Here is a 23,462-nt window from a genome sequence, read left to right as displayed (position 1 = left end):
AATAACTGGCACAGTGTTTGCACTTATTGGATGAAACAGTCCAGCAACATCTGGAATGTGCCCTTATCATAGTTTGTAAATCCAAAAATTACATTGAACAAAGAACAAAGAACAACCCAGCACGGGAAACAGGCCCTTCGGCCCAACGAGCCCGCGCCGCCATCTTAACAAAGCATTTTCCTACACCTACCTTGACCCATGTGTATGCGTATGGTACCCCTATTGTAACCAGATTCAGGGGAGAATAGTTTAGGGACAATTTAGGGACAATTGAGCTAACCAATGCTATTATCAAGGGTGTGCTACTTCTCTTGCTGAATTTTAGTTTGAATAGTGTGAATTTTGGCTAATTTCCCACAAATTATTAATTATTCACACCTAAAAATTTCAGACCTGGTATCTAGATATCACAAGGCCTCCTCTCATTTGATAAATGCTTAGTGAGGAGACCCATCTTAAAGGATCCTTAAATGTTAAAAATGAGTTCCAAAAGCTTTTACAACCTTATCAACTTCAAATGTTTTAAAATTGCAGATATTTTGTTCTTTCAATGTTAATCACATTTTAAACAACTCTTGATAAATCTTAAAAGGTCAGATAAATCTGGCAGGGGAGGCAGCACAGTGGCATGTGGTTAGCACCGCTGCCTCACAGCACCAGGTACCCAGGTTCGATTCCCGGCTTGGGTCACTGTCTATGTGGAGTTTGCACATTTTCTCCATGTCCGTGTGGGTTTCCTCCAGGTGCTCCAGTTTCCTCCCACAGTCCAAAAATATGCAGATTGGGTGAATTGGCCATAATAAATTGTCCCTCAGTGTACCTGAACAGGTGCCGGATGTGCCGACTATGGGATTTTCACAGTAACTTCATTACAGTGTGAATGTAAGCCTACTTGTGACTAATAAATAAACTTTAAAAACAAACTTTAAAAAATCTTGTTAAAAAGTAAAATCTATGACTTTTAAAAAACGATAAATCATGCTAAAATGTTTCAACCATGTCACTTGGTAAAATGAATTATCTGGCTTCTTCAAAATGGTTTTGAAAAATTATGACACTTTTTATCATTTACTGTTTAATTTTATATTATGACCATAAATGTTACTGCGGAGCACGCCAGATCCTGGAGGGAAGTCTGGTTTACTGATCATAACCTTTTTTTGTATTCTGAAAACAAGGATAAAGAGCTACTGACCCAAAAAGCATAGAGCTCCAGTAATACCTCTGGATTTTAAAAATCCAAAAGATGTATTAAAAAAAATTAAAAACCTCAGCACACAAGCTGAAAGTTTCAATCTCTCAAAAAGTCCACTTGGTCAAAACTTCCTAAAACAACTTTTTTTTATAGATTTTAACTAGCTTAATCCAATTCTCCTACCAATGAAATCTTCATAAGTTGTAAGTTTCTTGTCACTTTGGAATTTCTCTTTGCAATTGGACAGTGAAAAAGCCACTTATGTTACAATCCAAATTTTACATCCAGCCTATTTAGTTAAACTCAAACCCACCATAACCCCTCATTACAAATTCATGAAGCTAACAGCTCTCACAGACAAGCTGGCCGGAATTTTACCGCTTTGCCCTACTCAGAATCAGAGCAGGCGAGGCTCGCAGAATGGCATTTTCCACTGGCCTTGGACGGAATCTTACGAGCCTTGGGAAGATGAGGCAGTAAAATTCCGGCAGCTGTCTCTGTTAACCTTCCCTTAGTTTAATTCATCATTGGCACACAGTAGACAGCTTTTATAGAATAACATTATAATCCCAAAAAATATTTAAAATATACAACATCCATCATCACATTTGTAAAATGAATCATTTCAAATAAATAAGATTTAGTCCTTTGTCTCCAGCAGCCAGATTGAAATAATTTCTGGGGTGCAATGATTAAAGTCAAGCCCTACACATTTTTGCCTAAACTACAGGCGAAGCAGTTGTTGGGAGGGAATCCTCTCTCCAGATTGAAATTAATCGCCATGAGGATTGCAATAAGTCAACACATATGTGATTCCACAGCAACAGCTGACTGTGAAATGACTTTGAAGTCAGCAGTAACAGATTAAGGCCCTATCCCCTTCTCCTATAACCTCACTTTGCTCAGGAAAGACTCATTATTTCCTCAGTGCTCAAAACAGAGTCTCTTTTTACCTCAACATTATTTTCCTCATTCAGTTCTCTTGAGTTTGGAGTCCAAGTTTGATATTGATTCATAACTACTCGATTCATTCAGCAATCCATTTCCTTTTTTTATATTATTTTACAGGATGTAAGTGTGTCTGTTAAGGCCAGCATTTGTTGCCCAGCCCTATTTTTCCTTGAGAAGGTTTTATAGATTGTTATGAGAAGACCCAGGTAAAGAGGATGGAAATGGAATGGGGCCATAGCCAAAAACTGCCCTGCCTGAAGTTTCTGGTCCTTTTAGGGACAACCCCATATTACACCCACCCATAAATATAGGAATTATATCATTAAACAATTTCCACATCAGCACCTTCAACAATGTTGGACACTATGGACATCAAAGCATACCTGGTGACTAACATTGCTTGTAGGTATATAAAAGTCAGAATTTCCACATTATAATGACAGTGATCCTTTAACTTCCAATGAAAGCAAACTCTATCTCACCACTGTTTTGATGATGTTACTTCCCTCTAGATTAGGAGATGAATGTTACTGCCTCACCCACCACAGGAATTGGGGCAGACCATGGAAAGGTCCACTGACCTCAGGCAGGATTTTCCAGTTTCAGGGCAAGCGAGTGAGACCAGAAGATCCCTTGGTCACAATGAAAAAGTAAAAAAGTTAAAAATAGCAGCACATATTACCTATGAAATCAACATTCCTTCTTTTGAGTCTAGAAGGAATCCTGGCATTTGGAGGCTGTGAAAATGGACGATTCTTTGTAGCACCAGACTATGGAAAAAGAGAGGCAAAGAAGAGATGTACTTAGCGATGATCACAACCACATATTCTTAGAGTACCTGTGTACAGTTTGCCAAACAGTATGTTTTGCCACAGGACTGAACATCAAATTACAACGTTACTTTGAAAAATGAAAATCAACATTTTGTATGCAAGTGGGACAAGGAAAGTTAAGACCATCATTTTCCCCTTTCACTCATTTCAATTTTACCAGCTGATAGGAGAGGGTGAACTACTTGAAACTTTAACTTCAAATTCTGCCCTAAAGTTAATCCCTTAAATCAAAACTCCTCGTAACTGTTTAAGGTAAAAGGGACTACCCCTTATGGAAGTTAAAGAAAAATAAACTTCCTTGTACAAATTGTAACAATGAGTCAGTTGATTGTCTTTAAGCAATCGAGAACTGTTTTGATATTGCCTCCTACATACTTCCTGCTATATCCCCTCATTCTTTCCTATACAGATTGACATTATCACTTGGATAAAATTGCTCATTTTCATTATGTTTTCCTTCCAACTTAAGTAAATATACATATTAAAAATACATTGCATTTACTTTGTCAAATGCTCATTTGTTAGATTCCCAATTACCAAAATTCATCGTGTCATGCAGTTTCTGAATAATACTGAGCTGTCTGAGTTCCACCATAACTCACGTTTTACATGCAGTATCAAGTGGATACACAAAGCTGTGGTCATTTCAAGGAATTACCTGCTGGGCTCTCGATGCTTTCCGCATACTTTCCCGTAGACTCCCATGTCTTCGGATTAGGATTTCCTTGACCTGATTCTCATTGGTCTCTCTAGGCAAACTGTGCCTGTTGTATGATGGGGTCTGTGGTTAAGTAATTTAATGATACATTAACTCATATTTATTAATGCAAATATTGGAGACATTTGATTGTCTTAAGTGTACATGCAACAATGGATGGTATACCAGCAACTTTCTCATATAGAGTGCATGCTTTCACCAATGCTCTTGTATAAACTATATTCAGGGAATGTTATGAGTGTGTAGTTTCTTTCAAAAATGACACCACCTTCACAGGTAGTGTAAGGCACATATTTTGAGCTGAAAGAAAGGGCAGTGATATTCAAATATATGGCAATGTCACAGAAGTGATCAGATAAGGTGTTTCAATCTGATATGCATAAAAAGTTATAAAATATACTTTTTTAACACTTTTTCCTTTAAAATTTTCAAGATCAGAACTTTCAACTTCAGGACAAAAAAGCAATGCAGAATGCTCAGTTGTTTTATAGGATTTAAATAAGTAGTAAAGGTATGATACAAAGAAAATACCATCAGCACAAGGGAGTGCAGGCAATTCAAGAAAAAAAGCCCACCACCTTCTCAAAACAACTAACATTAAGCAATAAATGCAACAATGCCAGCATTGCCTACATCTAGTGAGAATGTGGTAGATATATTGGAAGACTGTTAAATCCATTAAGAAAGTACACATGACTAAGTATAATAATTGTTATGATATCGAGCACAGAGTATAGAAAAAGCACAACTTCCAGGATGTAGGGGGTTCACTTAAAAGAAGCACTGTTAGATAATGATGGAGAACCTATACAAAACCTTCAAGTTTTAACAACTCAGTTAAGAAGGAGGTTTTACCAGCAATCAAACAAAATGTATCAGTGCAACAACAAGATATTTATTGTTCAGGTGTCAGGTATGAAACGTTTGGTAGCTCAGCATAGTTTGTTAATCTTACCCTCTGTCTTATCTGATATAAATTTTTGGCTAAGATTTCTTTGATGTTCTTCAGTTCGTCAGGGGAGACAGCCTTGACTTCTCTAGGTTTCTTACCTCTGCAAGTTGAAACAAAATAGTACATCAAGACCAAACAAAAGCAATTGGCATTCATAAAGCAACTTTCAATGTGATCAAACATCCAAGGACTTTGCAGGTAGTTTTGGGACAAGACTTGACATCAAACCACATAAGGAAATATTAGACCAGATGACCAATAGCATAAGCAAAAGGTAGATTTTAAGCAGCATCCCAAAGGAGGAAAAAGGGAGAGTCAGGAAGGCAAAGAGAGTTAGAGGTTGTACTGGCACAGTGGTTAGCACTGCTTCCTCACAGCACCCAGGACCCAGGTTCAATTCCAATCTTGGGTGACAATGTGTGGAATTTGCGCCTTCTCCCATGTCCACATGGGTTTCCTCCAGATGATCTGGTTTCCTCCAACAGTCCAAAGATGTGCAGGTTAGGTGAATTGACAAAGGTGTTCTTTCAATGAGCTAGTGCAGACTTGATGGGTGAAATGGCCTCTTTCTGCACTGTGGAGTTTCTTTGGTTCTATGGTACTACCTTATGCTTATGCTATTGGTCATCTGGTCTAATATTTCCTTACTTAGTTTGATGTCAAGTCTTGTTCCAAAACTATCTGCAAAGCCCTTGGATGTTTGATCACATTGAAAGTTGCTTTATAAAACTCCACCACCCTCCCAGTCAGTACATTCCAGACTCTCATCACCCTCTGAGTAAAAAAAGATTTTCCTCAAATCCCCCCAAACCTCCCAACCCTCACTTTTAACTTGTGTCCCTTCATAACTGACCCTTCAACTAAGGGAAACAGCTGCTCCCTATACACCATGTCCATGCCCCTCATAATCTTGAGCACCTCAATCAGGTTGCCCCTCAGTCTTCTCTGCTCCAGAGAAAACAACCCAAGCCTATCCAACCTCTCTTTATAACTGAAATGTTCCATCCCAGGCAATATCCTAGTGAATCTCCTCTGCACCCCCTCCAGTGTGTCCATATCTTTCCTATAATGTGGTGGCCAGAACTGCACACAGTGCTCCAGCTGTGGCCTCACCAAAGTTCTATAAAACTCCATCATGACCTCCCTGCTTTTATAATCTATACTCCAATGGACAGAAGAAGCCAGAAATTGATGGTGTTGCAGTGATTTAGGAAAATGTTTTGGGTTGAAGAAAATGCAGAGTGGCAAGACCCCCAAGGAGGAATTTGAAAACAAACACAATAATTTTTAAATTGGCATTGCTTGGCCAGGAACCAAATCAGATCAGCAAGCACGTGGGAAGATTGGTGAGCCTGCTTTGGTGACCATCAGAAAATTGTCACCAGATTTTCAAATGACCTCAGATTTGCAGATGTTATAAGATGGGAGGCTGGTTGGAATAATCTGGCCTAGAATTAATAGAGGCCTGTGGTTGGGCTTTGACAGCAGATTCAAGCAGGTAATGCAAGTGAAGGCAAAAAATGGGCTGTATTGAAACAAAACAGATTCAGAAATTCAGGACTGTAACTCTATTTGCCCTGAAGATACACAAGAAAAGAATCCGCAACATTCACACCCAAATCTGATAAACGCAATGGTCCTGATTTAATGCCTGTTTTAAAACAATCTACTGCTTGGAACTTGCATCTTCCAGTAAGACTGCTGCATAAATCTAGTGAATGAATGCAGCTTCAGATTTACCCATGTCATATGCAAAACATACAAGACCATGCCATTTCCAACTGATGTTCCTAACTGCTTATTTGGAATTTTTGATGCAACTCAACAAGTTGAAGATAACGTTTCACTTACAGCAGGGACGCAGATGATGACACCTTGCTGAGTTGTCCAGATTCAGCCAGTTCAATTGCTTGTTTCAATTCCAGCTTCTTATAAAGAGCAACAATGCTGGACTTTGGCATTTTATCCCTGATTAAAAGCTTCGACAAATACTTGCGATCAAACTTTTTGGCCCTAAAAGTAAAAGCAGATATAAAAATCATTTTAATAGATAAAGTACAATGAGCTACAGTATTTCCTATAATAAGCTCACTAGATACATATTATCATTGTTAGATATATTTTGTAATAGATCAATGTCCAAAGTACCTCTTATCCTTGTCTATCACATTACTACCGAACTGACCTCTTCATCTTAAGAAAGGTTTTCACAGAGTGAGTTTGTAACTCACCAATAAAGCAGAATGATGATGGAGTTTAAAAGCAGAATGTTCCTGGACAAAATATCCCAACTGCTACAATGTCCTTTTTAAGTAATCTGTGTGAATGTAAAATCACTGGCTTCTCCTGCACAGCTGTATTTTAGAACAACAGGTTTAGAAACGGGAGGAATGCCAAGGGCCCGATTTTACCAAAAATTCATGCCCAATCAGAACCCCCCTGGGAGGCAGAACTTCTCCCCACCCCCCAACCCGATCAAACCCCCCTGGGAGGCAGGCTCCTCTGGCAGAACCCCTGCCCCCCCCCAACCACGGTCAGACTCCCCTGGGAGGCAGGCCCCCCCGATCAGACAGCATCACCCTGATCAGACCCCCTCTGGGAGGCAGACCCCCCCCCAATACCCCCCAGGGAGTCAGCCCCCCCACCCACCCCCAGGCGATCAGACCCTCCCTGGGAGGCAGCACACGCCCCCGATCAGACCCCCCCGGAGGCAGATCCCCTCACCCAGATCAAAACCCCCCTGGGAGGCAGGCTCCTCTGCCAGACCCCACCCCACCCCCCCCCCACTACGGTCAGACCCACCTGGGAGGCAGCCCCCCCCGCCTCCCCACCGCGATCAGATCCTGTCCCTCCACCATCCTTCTGACCTGCACTCGGTGGAGAGATTGCAGCATCTTCCTGGTCTTCCGCTGGTGTCTGTCAGTGGGGGAGGGGGCGTGGGCTTTGATGGATCTCTGGTTTGGAGGGGGGCGGTGGTGGAGGAGATTCTCTCAAGTCCATCCTCCAGCATCCTCCACCACCCCCCCAAACCAGAGATCCATCTGAGCCCACACCCTCCTCCGGCAGACAGCAGCAGAAGGCCAGGAAGGTGCTGTAGGCTGTCCAACAAGTGCAGTAAGAAGTCTCACAACACCAGGTTAAAGTCCAACAGGAGTTTCCAACAGGACTTTAACCTGATGTTGTGAGACTTCTTACTGTGTTGACCCCAGTCCAATGTCGACATCTCCACATCAACGAGTGCAGGTCAGAAAGGAGAGCAGCAATCAAGGTAGGTTGGGGGTGTCTCTGCAAGAGGGGGCCTGCCTCTGGGGGGTGGGGGGGGGGTCTGCCGGAGGAGCCTGCCTCCTGGGGGAGGGAGGGTTTGATTGGGAAGGGCTGCCTCCTAGGGGCGGTCTGATCGGTGGTTGGGGGGGTAGGTGGTGGTGTTGGTGGTGGTGGGGGGTGGGTGGCTGTCTCCCAGGGGGGGTTGTGATCAGGGGAGCATCTGCCAGGGGGGCCTGCCTCCCGGGAGGTCCAATCGCGGCTCATCCTTCCCCCATTCCCCCCGCCCTCCTGCTCTCTCTGTTTTGTCTTTTGCACCCTGGCGCGCTGTTTCAGGTTATTTTGGAACTGCGCATGCGCATTCAGTGCTCCAATCGTTCCAACAGCACTAAGCCCCGCCCCACTGCGCGGACTAGACCGGAGCCAGCAAGAAGCATATGGGCGTGCTGGAACGGGGATTCCGGGCTCGGATCCGTTTTACGTCCGGATCCAGCACGAGCCTCCAATTGGTAAAATCAGGCCCCAAGTTTCAACTTCATGCTTGTTACTAAAAAGCAGTTGTGTTATGATCTAGTGATGTTATAACTGGATGGGAAGATCCCAGAATGGAAACCTGGCTCAAAAGCCTGTAACTTTTACTTTTATGTGGAGGAATAGAATCACAGGACTGCCAATTAGTTTTGAAGACAAGAAAAAAAACTAAACATGAAACAAATGGATTATAATGCAATACTCCTTTACTCACCCATTAGCTTAACAAATACATGCAGATTTTAAAGATGACAGAGTACATTTGAAGGTACAATGATCTCGTTAACACACAAAGCCCTTCTATAAAGCACACATCAGCTGTGGTCAAATACACACTCTGCTCTGAATCTAAGTTAATGTCAGTGGATTTTTCCCCCGAATCCCCCTAGATGATCATCAAAAGAGAGTTTCCAAACTCCACTCCCAAAGACACGCTTTAAAATCACTCTTTTGCACTGAGCTTCCAGTATACTTCTACTAGTGAATCCAGTCCAGGGTTTTATCACTCCCTCTAGGATTTCTTTATCTTGACTGCTATCCAAACTTGTTGCAGTTGCTTTAACTCTCAAATCCCAAACTCTTATTAAAACGACATCAAATATTTTCATCTATCCCAGACATGTGCTCCCCACTTTAATTCTAGTTAGTGCAATTGTCTCTCATTGCACTTTGTTCACTCTTCTTGAATTCTTCTCAACAGTATCTTCATCTCTGTTCACTTAATTTCAGTTGTCTGCAACCTTCTTTTTGTCCTAGTTTGCTGGTTGTCTGGACTGATACTTGTTCCTCAAGAAGCCCGCATTTTTGGTCCTCTATCCTGTCTAGCTTCTCCTGGCAAAGTTGAGAGCTGCTCAGTCTGTGGGTGATCCATCTCCAACAGCCCTAGTTTCCAGTTAAAATGAAAGACAAAAGAAGCCCCCTCTCTCTAGGAAGTGGGCTTCAGTTGCTAAGCCACCCAATGTTGATTTATTTATTCTATATGCAATAACACTCTCTAAGGACAACAGAAATACAGTTGGAACTTAACCAACCCCCACAAATATATACACCTTTGACCAATATTAATCTAATTCTAAGTTCCTTCCAGGTACAGAAACATTAAATTAGACCCACCTAAAATTATATCTTATTTCTAATGTTTACCATAAAATATAAATCACTTAAAATTACCTATGGGTTTCTGACTGTTTGCTCTTGAACATTTTTTGAAAACTCTTAGGAGTGCTTTATTTTTCAAAAGATTCTTATCTCCTTACATTAACATTAACAGTGTGTTCCTCATAATACTGTTGCAAATGGTTAGGGAACCAATGATACGATTGATAACGCTGTTGTACAAGCCCTGCGGTACACTAACAAGCGCCAGCTTCAAACAACTAGTAAAGATTACAGCACCTGCAGAGGAAATGGCTATCTCCACCCTTCCGAAACATTTTAAAAACAGTACCAAGTTATCTGATTATTTAAAAACATCGTAACACTATCTTACCACATCCAAAGAATAACAGAGTCAACATGATACTTAATTTAAAAGATACCCTTCAGTCCTTCAACAGTTAAGCAGATCTGATATTCTCTAGAAATGTTCATTTTCATCTTTTCAATTATCTTTATCTTTTGTAATTCAAAGAGGGTTAAAAATATCCAAACCTGACTACAAGGTACAATCATCAGTTTTACAGATGGTGCTGTTTGTGTGTCTTAACTTTTGATTTCAAGAAAAGTTATTCATCAATATACAACTGACATCCTTATCACTGGCAGGAACAACACCTGCTCCCTCCCAACCATACCTCATCCTGACTTGGAACTGTGTCACTCTTCCTTCACTGTCACTGGATCAAAATCCTGGAAGTCTCTTCCAATGCCATCATCTTCTCAGGGACAATTAGGGATGGGCAACAAATATGTGACAGCCTCATCCAATGAAAGAACAAAAATAAACCACATGTTTATATTATCCCGTGCTGAATGAGATATTGGGCCCAATTTTACCATTGCGTTGCGTCCGTTTTCACGCGTGAAAACTTGGTAAAGTTGGGCGTGAGGCAAATAGCATGATCCGCACCCACATCCGCACAGATTCCCACTTTACCAAGGCCCGAAAATGACTGCAATCAGCACCGCGCCTGAAACGGGCGCGACATCGACTTAAATGCATTTTCATGCATTTAAATTGACTTAAATTGATTTAAATTGAGCTGGACGCCCAAACTTACCGGAATTTTCCCTTTACCATAGCATTCAGCTGTCCAGATTCAGTGCGAAACAAACATGCTTGGCAAAGGTCTGTTTTGGTACCTGAAGAGGTAAGTTCAGAGCTTCCGGCAACTCTCTAACTCAGATCGGTGGTTGGGGGCAATGGGGGGGGTTGGGAGAGGGAGGCGGGCTAAATCATTCTCGGGGGCGAGAGGAGGGAGGCCAGATCATTCTCTGGTGGGGAGGGGATGAGGGGGCCCAGATCATTCTCTGGTGGAGGGAGGAAGAGATCATTCTCTAGTGGGGACGGGTGGGAGGGAGGGAGGCCACATCGTTCTCTGGTGGGGAGAGTGAGGGGGACCAGATCATTCTCTAGTGGGGTGGCGGGGGAGTGGGTGGGGGGCAGTGTGAGGAGTTGGGGGGCAGGAGCAGAGGGGGTCCACTGCCACTCTGTGGGCGATTGTGGGGGGGGGGGCGGAGGCAGGGGATTGTAATCAGTCTGGATAACAGGGGATGGGTGGATAAGAGGGACAGTTATATTGTGGGGGTGGGGCGATGTCTTTGGGGGCCATCATTCCTGGACCACTTTATCCATTTTTTGTGGCTCAGGAGCGATGTTTTATAAATTTTTTTTATTGCACATGCATAGCTGAAGGCTCCGATCAGAGCAGCAGCGTTTCAAGGGCGATAAGCCCTGCCCACAGCGCGATTCAGACTCGCAACTTTTTTTTCAGGCTGAGTGCAAATGGGGGCACCTGGGACCGGTTTCCAAGTCTGATCTGAATCACACCCAGATTCAGCATTTAGAATCAATATGGTAAAATAGGGCCCATTGTCTTGAGATACAAGTTGCAGAAACAAACACTAAGGACTATGTAAAGAATTGAAAAGAAAACGTGGTGCAAAATTTGAGTTTAAGTTATGCATCAAACTAAGTGACTGCATGAAGTGAGAGATTAAGGTGTTTTCCTTTTTGATGACTTTTAAAAATGTTTATCCAGCTTGATAACCTTTTTTTTATTTTAATCTATCCTCAATGTCTCTCTAAAGATCCCTCTATTATATGGAGTAAAATTCATTGGAGGTTTACATTTGCTGTTTGTCATTTTTTTAACTTCTTGATTAATTATTAAATTTGAGAAAATAATTGATATGACAGAATTCTGCAACAGCAGAAACAATGCCGGTATTATAACAAGTCATTTTGCAAAATGACTCTAAAGTCTGCAAATACTTACTGCATTTGAGCTGCGACCGAGTGTAATGTAATGCCCAAAGAACAACATTTATTTTACACTCGGGGAGTAACGCAACTTGAAAATTGAGTTAAGAAACCAATATGTAATACAAAGATTAAATGTATTTCTAAAAAATATTTTCCATTGATTTTGGCCTTGCTTTGGAATATCGGTGGAAAAGTTCTTGTTCCATTAGCGATGATATAATGGTAGCAATTTCCTACCGTAATAGTTCTTCACTCAGTTGACTTTAGCTGAAATCTAACTAATGTCTTATACAAGTTCAACATAACCTCCTTCCTCTTGTACTCAATGTAAAAGAGGAGTAGGACTGATTAGGGACCTACACGTGGAGCCCCGGGACTCAACGTCGCTATTAATAAAGCCCAGAATACTATATGCTTTATTAACTGCTCTCTCCCCCTGTCCTGCTACCTTCAATGATCTGTGCATATATATGCCCAGTTTCCTCTGCTCCTGCACTCCTTGAGAATGTTACCCCTTCATATTGTTCTTTCCATGTTCTTGCAACCAAACTTCACCACTTCTTACTGCACGGGACTTCATCTGTGATCTGTCTGCCCACTCCACCAATTTGTCTACAATAATTCTACACTGTCCTCCTCACAGTTTACAATACTTTCAAGTTTCATATCATCTTCAAACTCTTAAAAGGTCTCCTGCACACCCAGACCATTAATATATTTCAGGTAAAGCAAGGGTCACAATACCGATTATAAAGCTTTCCTGCGACCTAAAAAATATCCATTGATTATTACTTAGCAAATGTTCTAACCAGCTTGCTACTGTGCCTTTTACTCCATCAACAATAACTTTTCTCACAGGTCTGTTGTGTGCCACTATATCAAATGCCTTTTGAAAGTCCATTTATACCAAAGCAACAGCACTACCCTGATCCACCCTGTTACCTCTTCAAAAAACTCCCAACAAGTTAGTCAAACATGATTTCTCCTTTAGAAATCTAATTAGCACACATTCTTCCAATACGAATTCTGTCCTGAATAATTGTTTCTAGAATGCTCACTGCTAATGCTAAACTTACAGGTCAGTAATTGATGGGGTAAAACAAGAATGTATTATTTGCAATTTTCCAGTCCTCTGATATCTCCTTTGAATGTAGAAAAGACTGGGACATTATGGCTGATGCTCCTGCAACTTACACACTCACTGCCTCTAATATCCTTGGATACACCTCATCTGGCTCCAGTGCCTTGACAACTTTTAAGTGTTATAACGTTTTTGACAATCCCTCAGAGAGTCCCCGTCTGTCTAAATGGCCTGGGTAGCAGTTACCTCCTTGGTAAAGATGGATGCAATGTGTTCATTTAATACCTCAGCCATGTCCCGGGGCTCCACGTGTAGGTCCCTAATCAGTCCTACTCCTCTTTTACCACCCTTGGACGATTTATATGCATGTAGAAGACTTTGGCAGTCCTCTTTAAGTTGGCTGCCAGTCTTTTCTCTTAAAGCCCCTTCACTTCTCTAATGTGCAAAAAGCACATCTCCACTCGGAACCATCTGTATTCCTCTTGGTTCTCAACTGTATTTTCTACCTCACCCCTGAAGCAAGCACACTCTCCTTTTGTTTCTCCTTTTTTATCCAGAGGGTTTTGGATTTGTTTACCTTACCTTTGCCTTTTAAAGGAGTATACTTGGACTGTATCTGCGCTATTTCTGGTTTGAAGGTAACCCATTATTCAGCTAGATTTTCTGCCAACATTTTATTCCAGTCTAACTGACCCAATTCCATCCTTGCCCATTGAATTTCAATCTCCTCCAGTTAATTATTCTTATTCTGAACTGCTCATTATCCTTTTCTATCATCATCCTAAACCTTAGGATACAATGATCACAGTTTCCTAAACGTTCCCCTGCTGTCATGTGATCTACTTGGCATACCTCATTTCCAAAAAATAGGTCCAGCAGTATATCCTCTCTTGTCATATCGGACAGACACACTGCTATGGAAACTTTTCCTGACCACAATCCAGGTCCTTTTCGCCCTTTACACTACCACTGTCCCAGTTTACACTTGGGTAATTCAGGTCCCAATAATGTTTGCATCTCCCTGCAACTTCCCTGCAGATTTGTTCTTCTACATTCCTTTCACTAGTTGGTGGTCTGCAGACTACACTGAGCAACGTAATTGTACCTGTTCCTTACCTCTAGCCAAATTGATTCTGTTCATGAATTCTCTGGGACATCTTCTCCAATACTTCAATGCTCCCCTTAACCAATACCACCACCCCACCTCCTTTCCTTTCTTGCCCACTTTCTCTGAATATCTTGTACACATAAATATTTAACACCCAGATTAGTCCTTCCTTGAGCCAGGTCTCTGTTATTGCTTAACATTACATTTCCACAATGCAATCTGCACCAGAAACTCCCCATTCATATTTACTATAAACTGCATTCACAAACATGCACACTGATTGAGATGTCATTTCTTTCTCCTTCACTTTAACTTTGTCTATTAAACTTACAGTTTTCTATATTAGTGCTATCTGTCCCACCCAGTATTTGGTGTACTCGGGTATTCCTCGCTAATGTTCTCCCTTGGTTCCCACACCCCTACTAAGTTAGTTAATGTCCTCCCAACAGCACCAGCCCCTCAAGAAACTCAGTCCTAGCTCTGTGCAAGTGCACAAATCACCTGGCCCATGCAGGCAGCATCTCCCCCAGAGCCAGCCCCAATGTCCCAGGAATCTAAAGCCCTCCCTCCTGCACCATCTTTCCAACCACACATTTATCTGCCTTATCCTCCTACTTCTATACTCACTTGCACATGTTGCAGGGAGTAATTGTGGACATGCTTGCTAACATTCTACCTAGCTCCCTAAATTCTGATTGCAAGATCACATCCCTCTTCCTACTTAAGTTATTGGTACAAACGTGGACGATGACTCCTAGCTGCTCACCCTCCCCCAGGGCCAAGGGTGTCAAAGTGGATAGCTTTCCAAGTCCACGGTGGACTTTCAATGTCTTTTAGCTTTGACAAAGGGTCATCTGGACTCGAAACATCAGCTCTTTTCTTTCCTTACAGATGCTGCCAGACCTGCTGAGATTTTCCAACATTTTCTCTTTGGGGTCAAGCCTGTCAAGAATGTAGCCACTCTTGGCATCCTTGATCCTGGCACTAGGGAATCACATCTGTGGCCACATAAGCACCTGTATGTTTCCCGAACTGATAAATCCCCTATCATTATTTCCCTTCCTTTTTCCTTCCTCCCCTCCTGTATAGCTGAGTTGTTTGTGGTTCCACAAACCTGGCTCTGACTGCACTCCTCAGAGGAACCAACTTCCAAACTTGAAAATTGACTTGTAAGCAAGATCCCAGAGGATGCCTGCACTACCAACTTTATTCCCTTGGATTGCCTGGTGATCACCCATTCCTTCTCTCTCCCTGGCCCTTAAGCTGAAATATAACCATCCGACTCTGAATGTGCTGTCCATGTAGCTCTCAAATGCACCAGTGACTCAAGCTCAACTCTCTGCAGCTGGCACAATCCACTCAACTAAGCTGCCCAGCCATGTTATAACTTTCCATCCCTTATTCTACTTTGGATTACAAATAGTACCTTATTGATCACTCATACTACTTTATTGTATTAGCCCTAACTTTTCCTTACTTCTGATACTTCTCAGTTAATGTACTTGTTCAAAAATACTGGACAATATTATCATTGGATAAAAATATTATTTAAAACTATTGGCTAATTGATCTCAAATTATGTTAAACGGCTGACTGCAGAAACATACTGTGCTCATCACATTCTCTGATTAATGGAGAAAGTGAAAGGTAATGGTGCTGGACCACTACGCGGGAAAAAGCTCCCTGCCTGACTATATTTATATTTTTAGAAAAACAATAAAAAGATTGCTCCTGCAAGACATCATCACTATAATCGGGTAATCTTGCAGTTTGAACAGACTGGATTGATTGGTTGGGAACTGGATAGATCTGGTATTGAATGGTAAGTTTCAAAGCAGAGAGAGCACTGACATGTACTAATCCTTGGTCTGCCACGCATACAAAGTGGTAATATTGGGCTCACGTTTTCTGCTTGACTGCAGCAGGGGAGAAAGTGCATCCAGAGTCATGTCTGTCGACCTGATATTTGCATTGGGAAGTGGAACAGGATTAATTATGGTTCATGACCATCATCCGAGACAAAAAAATCCATTGTGTAGATATTGCACAGCTGAATTCAGTGGCACTTGCACAGTAGCTGTCAATGAATCACCATGTATAGAAAAAGTGTTTTCTTTATGCAATTAATTGATCAGGTTCCTAGGCTGCCTTGGTATGTAATTAATCATAGGCATTTAACTTATTTTATAAAACCTAGAAGTGAAACTATGAAATCATACTTGTCTCTCCAATAGTAGTGACTCCATTGTCCACAGACATCTTCAATCCCAGCCAAGAGATGGTCAAAAAACTATACAGAAAGACAACATTTTAAATTGAAAGCAGCTAATACGTATTTATGCAAAGTATTAAAAGCAAAAAGCTTGGCTTTTATGGCAAGGTGGCTAGTACCATTGGCAGCAATTACGTGAGTTATGTCTGGTGAGCATAAGTGGAGCAGCCATGCTCATTATCCCCAATTCTCTAATAATAGTGCCAGCCAAGGACCAGAATTGTGGAACTCCTGAAGGATCAAACTTCCCACGCCCTGTGTAGCCACTGTCAGGGCAGGAATACTGGTCTTACCAAGGCTTTTTTTTCTTGTGACTATTTAGGAAACTGCTTTCTTTGGATACAGCTGAACTGCTGGCTTCAATATAATGTTCCGGGAGTCAGCAAGGGTGGTATAAATGTTGAGAAAGCTAGCCAAGAATAAGTTACATTTATAGATCATGAAAATAAAATGAGGGTTTATAGACAGATGAAATTAGGTGGGGACAGAGACAGGTCATGTTACGGAAATGGAAGTAGATGCCTTTTGTGATAGAGGGAATGTGTGGTCAAGCACTGAGCTTCCAAATCAAATAAATTTACAATCTGCTAAATTATTTTGATGATGGGACCAAAAGCATGATGGCTACATTTGCCGATTACACCAAGGTAGGACAGCAAGTGGTTAAGAGGAGGATAAGAGTCTACAAAGGGATGTGAAGAGGTAAAATGAGAGGGCAAAAATTAGTGGATAGAGTATAATGTGGGAAGATGTGAACTCATCCATTTTGGCAGGAAGAATGGGAATAGAGAGAGAGAGATTGCAGAGCTCTGGTGCAGAGGGATCTGGGTATGAATCACAAAACTTTAGTATGTAGGTACAGCAATTGATGAAGACGGCAAATGGAATATTGGTGGTTACTGCAAGGAGAATGGAATGCAAAAATAGAGAAGTTTTACAGCAGTTGTACAGGGCACTGATTATTTATTAGTATCACAGGTAGGCTTACATTCACACTGCAATGAAGATTCTGTGAAAATCCCCTAGTGGCCACACTCCAGCACCTGCTGGGATACACTGAGGGAGAATTTAGCATGGCAAATGCACCTATAACCAGCATGTCTTTTGGACTGTGAGAGGAAACCGGAGTACCCGGAGGAAACCCACACAGACATGGAGAAAACATGCAGACTCCGCACAGACAGACCCAAGCCAGGAGGCAAACACAGGTCTCTAGTGCTGAGAGACGGCAGTGTTAATCATTGTGCCACCACGGTGAAACCATATCTGGAATGCTGAGGACCATTTTGGTCTCTTACTTGAAAAAAATATATATAATTGCATTAGAGGCAGTACCGAGAAGGTTTCAGTTGACTCACTCCTGGGATGAAGGGCTCATTCTCTGAAGAAAGATTGGTCCTATACCCATTAGAGTTTAGAAGACTGAGGTGATCTTACTGAAACGTACAAGATTCTGAGGACACTTGATGGCATGGATACCTGAAGAACGCTTCCACTAATGGGGAAGACTAGAACGAGCGGACACATTTTAATACGAGATTGCCTTTTAAAGCTGAGATGAGGAGGGTGTGTTTCTCTCATAGGGTCATAATGTTATGTGGAATTGGCTTGCCCCGAGAGCAGCGGAAACGGGGTCATTTAGACATGGTAGAGTTAGATGGATTTATTTAGACAAGTGAGTCATGGGGGACAGACTAGAAAGTGGAGTTCAGACCACAAGCAGATCAGCTAAGAATCTTTTGACAGGCTCAAAGGGCCAAACAGCCTCACCTGTTTCTAAGTCTCATGTTCCCATATTCAACCCTGACATGTTTTTTTTTGGTCACATTTTTGGCCATGCCTTCTAATCAATCCTGAATTGACATCTACTTCTGCAAGATTTTTTGAGATAATCTTTATGTTAGAAGTGTAATATAAAGGTTACTATACAAAAAAACAGCAATACAAGGGCACTTACCCGAATATGAATCTCTTCACTGACTGATGGCTGCTTTTTATTTGACTTTTTAACATCCAGAAAGCCAACCAATGGGCGGATAGTTGTTCCCTAAAATATCAACATTTACTTTTACCAAAGTCAGAAACGCATTTGTTTGGCAATTCAGGACAAACAAAATGTTAAACTAAAGTTTAATATTACCGTTACCTCCACTTTCTCTGTATTCTCTCACTGAAGGAAACAGTTTCTATCTAGGATACTGAAACCTTTACTCATGCCAATTTAGATCACCCCATAGTACTCTCCATTAGAGGGAATACTCTATGCCAACTATGATCACAATGTAACATTTTTAGTTCCAGTAACATTCTAGTGAATCCATGCAGCAATCTCCAAATCTAATGTGTCCTTCCTGCAATGCTGCATCCAGTACTGAAGGCTATTTTCCAAATAGGATCTAACCAGAGCTCTGTGCACTTTAACCATAACTTTGATCCCTTAATATTCTGGCTTGCTCAAGATAAAGACCAAAATTTCATGAATTGTTGATTACTTTTTGTACCCGTCCACTAGTTTTTAATGGTTTCTGTACTTAGACCCTTTACTCATTTACAATTCCTGGAATCTCACCATTTAGAAAACATTTGGAAATTTAATTCCAAAATGAATGACCTCTCACTTTGTCTACATAAAACTAAATTTTTCAATTTTGCCCACTTACATAATTTAGTGATAGCCTGTTGTAACTTTGTGCTCTCTTCTATACCACTTTACCAAATCATAGAATCCCGACAGTGCAGAAGGAAGCCATTCGGCCTATCGAGCCTGCACCAACAACAATCCCACCCAAGCCCTATCCCCCACAACCCCATATATATACCTTGCTAATCCCCCGGCAGTAAGAGGCAATTTACCATGGTCAATCCACCTAACCCGCACATCTTTGGACTCTGGGAGGAAACCAGAGCACCTGGAGGAAACTCACGCAGACACAGGGAGAACGTGCAAACTCCACACAGGCAGTCACCTGACGCCAGAATTGAAGCTGGGTCTGTGGCACTGTGAAGCAGCTGTGCTAACCACTGTGCCACCACTTACTTAGTATCATCAGTAAATTTAGTTATACTGCTATCTATTCCTTCATCAAGCCATGTATATTTAGAGGTCCCAGTACATATCACTACTCACATTCTGCCAATCTGAGTACACACCCATTATCCCTATTCTGTTTCCTATTGTTTAACCAAGCCAACAGGTTGCATCCAATTTCAAGCACTCTCATTTTGTTTAACGGGCTTATGTGGAATCTTGTTGATTGCCTTCTGGAAGTTGATACATAATATCCATAGAGACTCCCTTACCCACTGTTTTTCATTTTTTTAAAAAATCAGATTTGTTAGACATGACTTACCTTTACAAATCCGTGTTGGCTTTCTCTGATCAGCCCATGTTCATCCAAATGCTCAAGTTAGTCTGTCCCAGATATCAGATTCTAGTAACATCCCCACAATTGACGCTTTTTATTTTCTAATTTATCTATTTTACTTTTCTCTTTCTCAACTAGTGGTCTTACATTTGTTTGGATAAACAGGATAATTTTAATCTGCTGGAAGTTTTAAGAAAATATATATTCCTCTGAAAAGAGGAAACAAAGTTAATATTTGTATATTTTCAGCATATCTTTTATTTCAAACATTCGCTTATTTTTGTCCCCTTCCAACCTGCAGATTGTCTGCTCATTTCCAAATTTTGCAGTTCTCTTATCTTGAGTAACATTGATACTTCAAAAAGGTCACTGACTCTGCAGTACTTTCCATTGTATCTGTTAATGATATCAGCATTGGTGCCAGTTACCGTACACAACAGCACAAAGGACTTTATTTTTAAAATAAAGGGGTGGGAGATGGGGAGTGGGGGGACATTGTATTCAAAAGAACAAAACAAGTGAGAAAATGAATAATGGGTAGATATTGAATAGGGCAAATACTCCATTAACCCAAAGACCAAGTTTGGAGGATGAATTGATATGTTGGTTCCAAGAGTCTTAATGGGCCGTCTCAGTGTAATTCCAAATGGAAATGCACCATCACAGAGGTGGAATGCTTTTATTGGGGGCATCATATTTCAGTAAGGATATCAACTCACTGGAGAGGGTGAAGACAGGATTCATTAGAATGGTACCAGTGAAAAGGAAATTCAGTTACGTGGAGAATCAAAAAGTGCTGTGCTCCTTAGAGCAGAGAACAGAAATAGGAGGGGGCCATAGATAGACCCTGAAGCACACCAGCTGAGATTGCCTGGGAGCAGGGAGAAAAGCCATCATCAATGCTTCCCTGGCTATGATTGGGCAGGTAAGAAGGGAAACAATGACTGCAGTTCCACCCCGCTGAATAATACTGAAGAGATGTTGGAAAATGCTGTGGTCAACAGTGCTGAAGGCCGCTGACAGGTCAGGAATGAAGAGGAAGGATACTTTTCCTTTGTCACCATCAGAAAGGATCTTATTTGTAACCCTGATCTGGTATTTATACTTCTGATATTATCTAGAATGAAATATTTCATTGATCTATACACTTTTTCAAAGCTTCACAATATCAGAGCATCCAAAACAGCTGCAATAAGATTAAGTGAGAAGTTTGACAATCAAGTAACAGATAAGTCAAAAGTGTACTTGAGAACTTAGTACTTGTCCCCTGCCTTCTTCATATGCAAAATGAGATTTCTAGCTATTATTGCCTTAACGAATATATTCTGTGAATAGCATGCAAGTCAGATAGAACAAAATATCATGAAGATGTCCAATTGTGGTAGATTAAGGATTTGAGACAGATTTGGCAGTCATCATTACTCCCACTAATAGAGTAATGTATGATTTTATACCAAAATTACAGTTTTACAACAGATATTTCACAGCCAAGATAGGTAGGGAAATATTTCGAACCTGAATAAAGACAGTGAAGAATATGACCACAATAGTTGCTGTGATGAACAAATTCTTTCGAGGAAATACATGAGAAGGAAGTAGAAACACAAGTGAGAAGCAAATAGCTCCTCTCAGCCCGCCATATGCAATGATAAACTGATCCTTGCGGGTGACCAACAGTTTTCGGAATCTGTTAATGATCTGAGTCAGCACAATAACACCTGAGAGAAAAACAAATATAGTTAAAATATCAAAGTTATTAGAGGGATAGCATTCTTTGTTGAAAATACATACAAATTGCTGGCATAGAATTCCAGCAAGAAGATATCTGAATATTGTCCCTTCCCAAACAAAAGTTTGCTAAACACATTTTCCTAAAATAGATGAACAAATGAAGTTGTGTATTTTTCTGGCCTATATGAGACTAAATTAAATTGACTTAATGTTATTCATCTAGATTCTTGAGAAAATTACAGACAGCTGAGAGGCTACCCTTATCAGAAAGAGAGGAACAGGCTGGACATTAATGAAATGTAAATGTTGAGATTGGACGTATGGAGTGATGAGAAGGGACAAGGTCAGAATATTCACCAGTGGTGGTGGGGGAATGCAGTCAGTGAAGATGATGGAAGCAAATAATGCAGTCAAGAAGAGATTGAAATGATATAGTGGTCTGTTGTAGAGAAAGAGTGTGGAGATGCCGGCATTGGAGTGGGGTAAACGCAGTAAGAAGTCTCACAACACCTGGTTAAAGTCCAACAGGGTTTATTTGGAAGTTGCTCCTTCATCAGGTAAGTGGGAGTTCTGTTCACAAACAGGGCATATAAAGACACAAACTCAATTTACAAAATTATGGTTGGAATGCGAGTCTTTACAGGTAATCAAGTCTTAAAAGGTACAGACAATGTGAATGGACAGAGGGTTAAGCACAGGTTAAAGAGATGTATATTGTCCCCAGCCGGGATAGTTAATGAGATTTTGCAAGCCCAGACAAGTCATGGGGGTTACAGGTAGTGTGACGTGAACTCAAGATCCCGGTTGAGGCCATCCTCATGTGTGCAGAGCTTGGCCATCAGTCCCTGCTCAGCGACTCTGCATTGTCGTGTGTTGTGAAAGCTGCCTTGGAGAACGCTTATCCGAAGATCAGAGGCCGAATACCCATGACTGCTGAATGTTCCCCAACAGAAAGAGAACACTCTTGTCTGGTGATTGTTGAGCAGTGTTCATTCATCCGTTATTGTCGTGTCTGCATGGTCCCCCCAATGTACATGCCTCGGGACATGCTTTATTGCAGCGTATCAGGTAAACAATGTTGGCCAAGTTGCAAGAGTATGTACCGTGTACCCGGTGGATGATGTTCTCACGTGAGATGATGGCATCCGTGTCGATGATCCAGCACATCTTGCAAAGGTTGCTCTGGCAGGGTTGTGTGAAGTCGTGGTCACTGTTCTCCTGAAGGCTTGGGCAATTTGCTGTGGACATTGGATTGTTTGAAGTTGACCGGTTGTTTGAAGGCAAGAGTGGTGGTGTGGGGATGGCCTTGGCGAGATGTTCGTCTTCATCAATGACATGTTGAAGGCTCCGAAGGAGATGTTGTAGCTTCTCTGCTCTGGGGAAGTACTGGATGACAGAGGGTACTCTGTCCACCGTCTCCCATATTTGTCTTCTGAGAATGTCAGTGTGGCAAATTGGAACTGTTGATCAATGAGTCGAGCGCCATATCCTGTTCTTATGAGGGCATGTTTCAGCATCTGTAGGTGTCTGTTGCAATCCTCCTCATCTGAGGAGATCCTGTGTATACTGAGGGCTTATCCATAGGGGATGGCTTCTTTAACATGTTTAAGGTGAAAACTGGAGAAGTGGAGCATTGTGTGGTTATCTGTGGGCTTGCGGTACAGTGAACTGCTGAGGTGACTGTCCTTGATGGAGATGTGTGTGTCCAAGAATGCAACCGATTCTGGAGAGTAGTTCATGGTGAGTCCGATGGTGGGATGCAACTTGTTGATGTCATCATATAGTCGTTTCAGTGATTGTTCACCATGAGTCCAAAGGAAGAAAATGTCATTGATGTATCTAGTGTATAGCATCGGTTGAAGGTCCTGTGCAGTAGAGGTCTTGTTCGAACCTACGCATGAAAATGAAATCGATGAAATTTTCTTCCTTTGGACTCATGGTGAGCAATCACTGAAACAACTGTATGATAACATCAATAAGTTCCATCCCACCATTGGACTCACCATGGACTACTCTCCGGAATTGGTTGCATTCTTGGGC

The 23,462-nt window shown here is 41.5% G+C and overlaps 1 protein-coding gene across 1 annotated transcript in view; it reads right to left on the bottom strand.

The window, feature by feature from the left end:
- The window catches only part of slc9a2 (solute carrier family 9 member 2), a 74,501-nt gene that overhangs the window by 867 nt on the left and 50,172 nt on the right, over positions 1-23,462 (bottom strand). The window contains exons 5-11 of the mRNA XM_080197154.1: positions 21,207-21,409; positions 18,284-18,373; positions 16,274-16,344; positions 6,501-6,662; positions 4,653-4,749; positions 3,638-3,760; positions 2,829-2,916 (exon numbers count right to left, since the gene is read on the bottom strand). Coding sequence (XP_080053280.1) covers positions 2,829-2,916; positions 3,638-3,760; positions 4,653-4,749; positions 6,501-6,662; positions 16,274-16,344; positions 18,284-18,373; positions 21,207-21,409 — 834 coding nt within the window. The remainder of the gene's footprint in view (positions 1-2,828; positions 2,917-3,637; positions 3,761-4,652; positions 4,750-6,500; positions 6,663-16,273; positions 16,345-18,283; positions 18,374-21,206; positions 21,410-23,462) is intronic.

Source organism: Carcharhinus amblyrhynchos, chromosome 10 (genome assembly GCF_965287045.1).
Source record: "Carcharhinus amblyrhynchos chromosome 10, sCarAmb.v2.hapA, whole genome shotgun sequence".
Classification (NCBI taxonomy): domain Eukaryota; kingdom Metazoa; phylum Chordata; class Chondrichthyes; order Carcharhiniformes; family Carcharhinidae; genus Carcharhinus; species Carcharhinus amblyrhynchos.
This window is presented reverse-complemented; position numbering and strand designations above follow the sequence as displayed.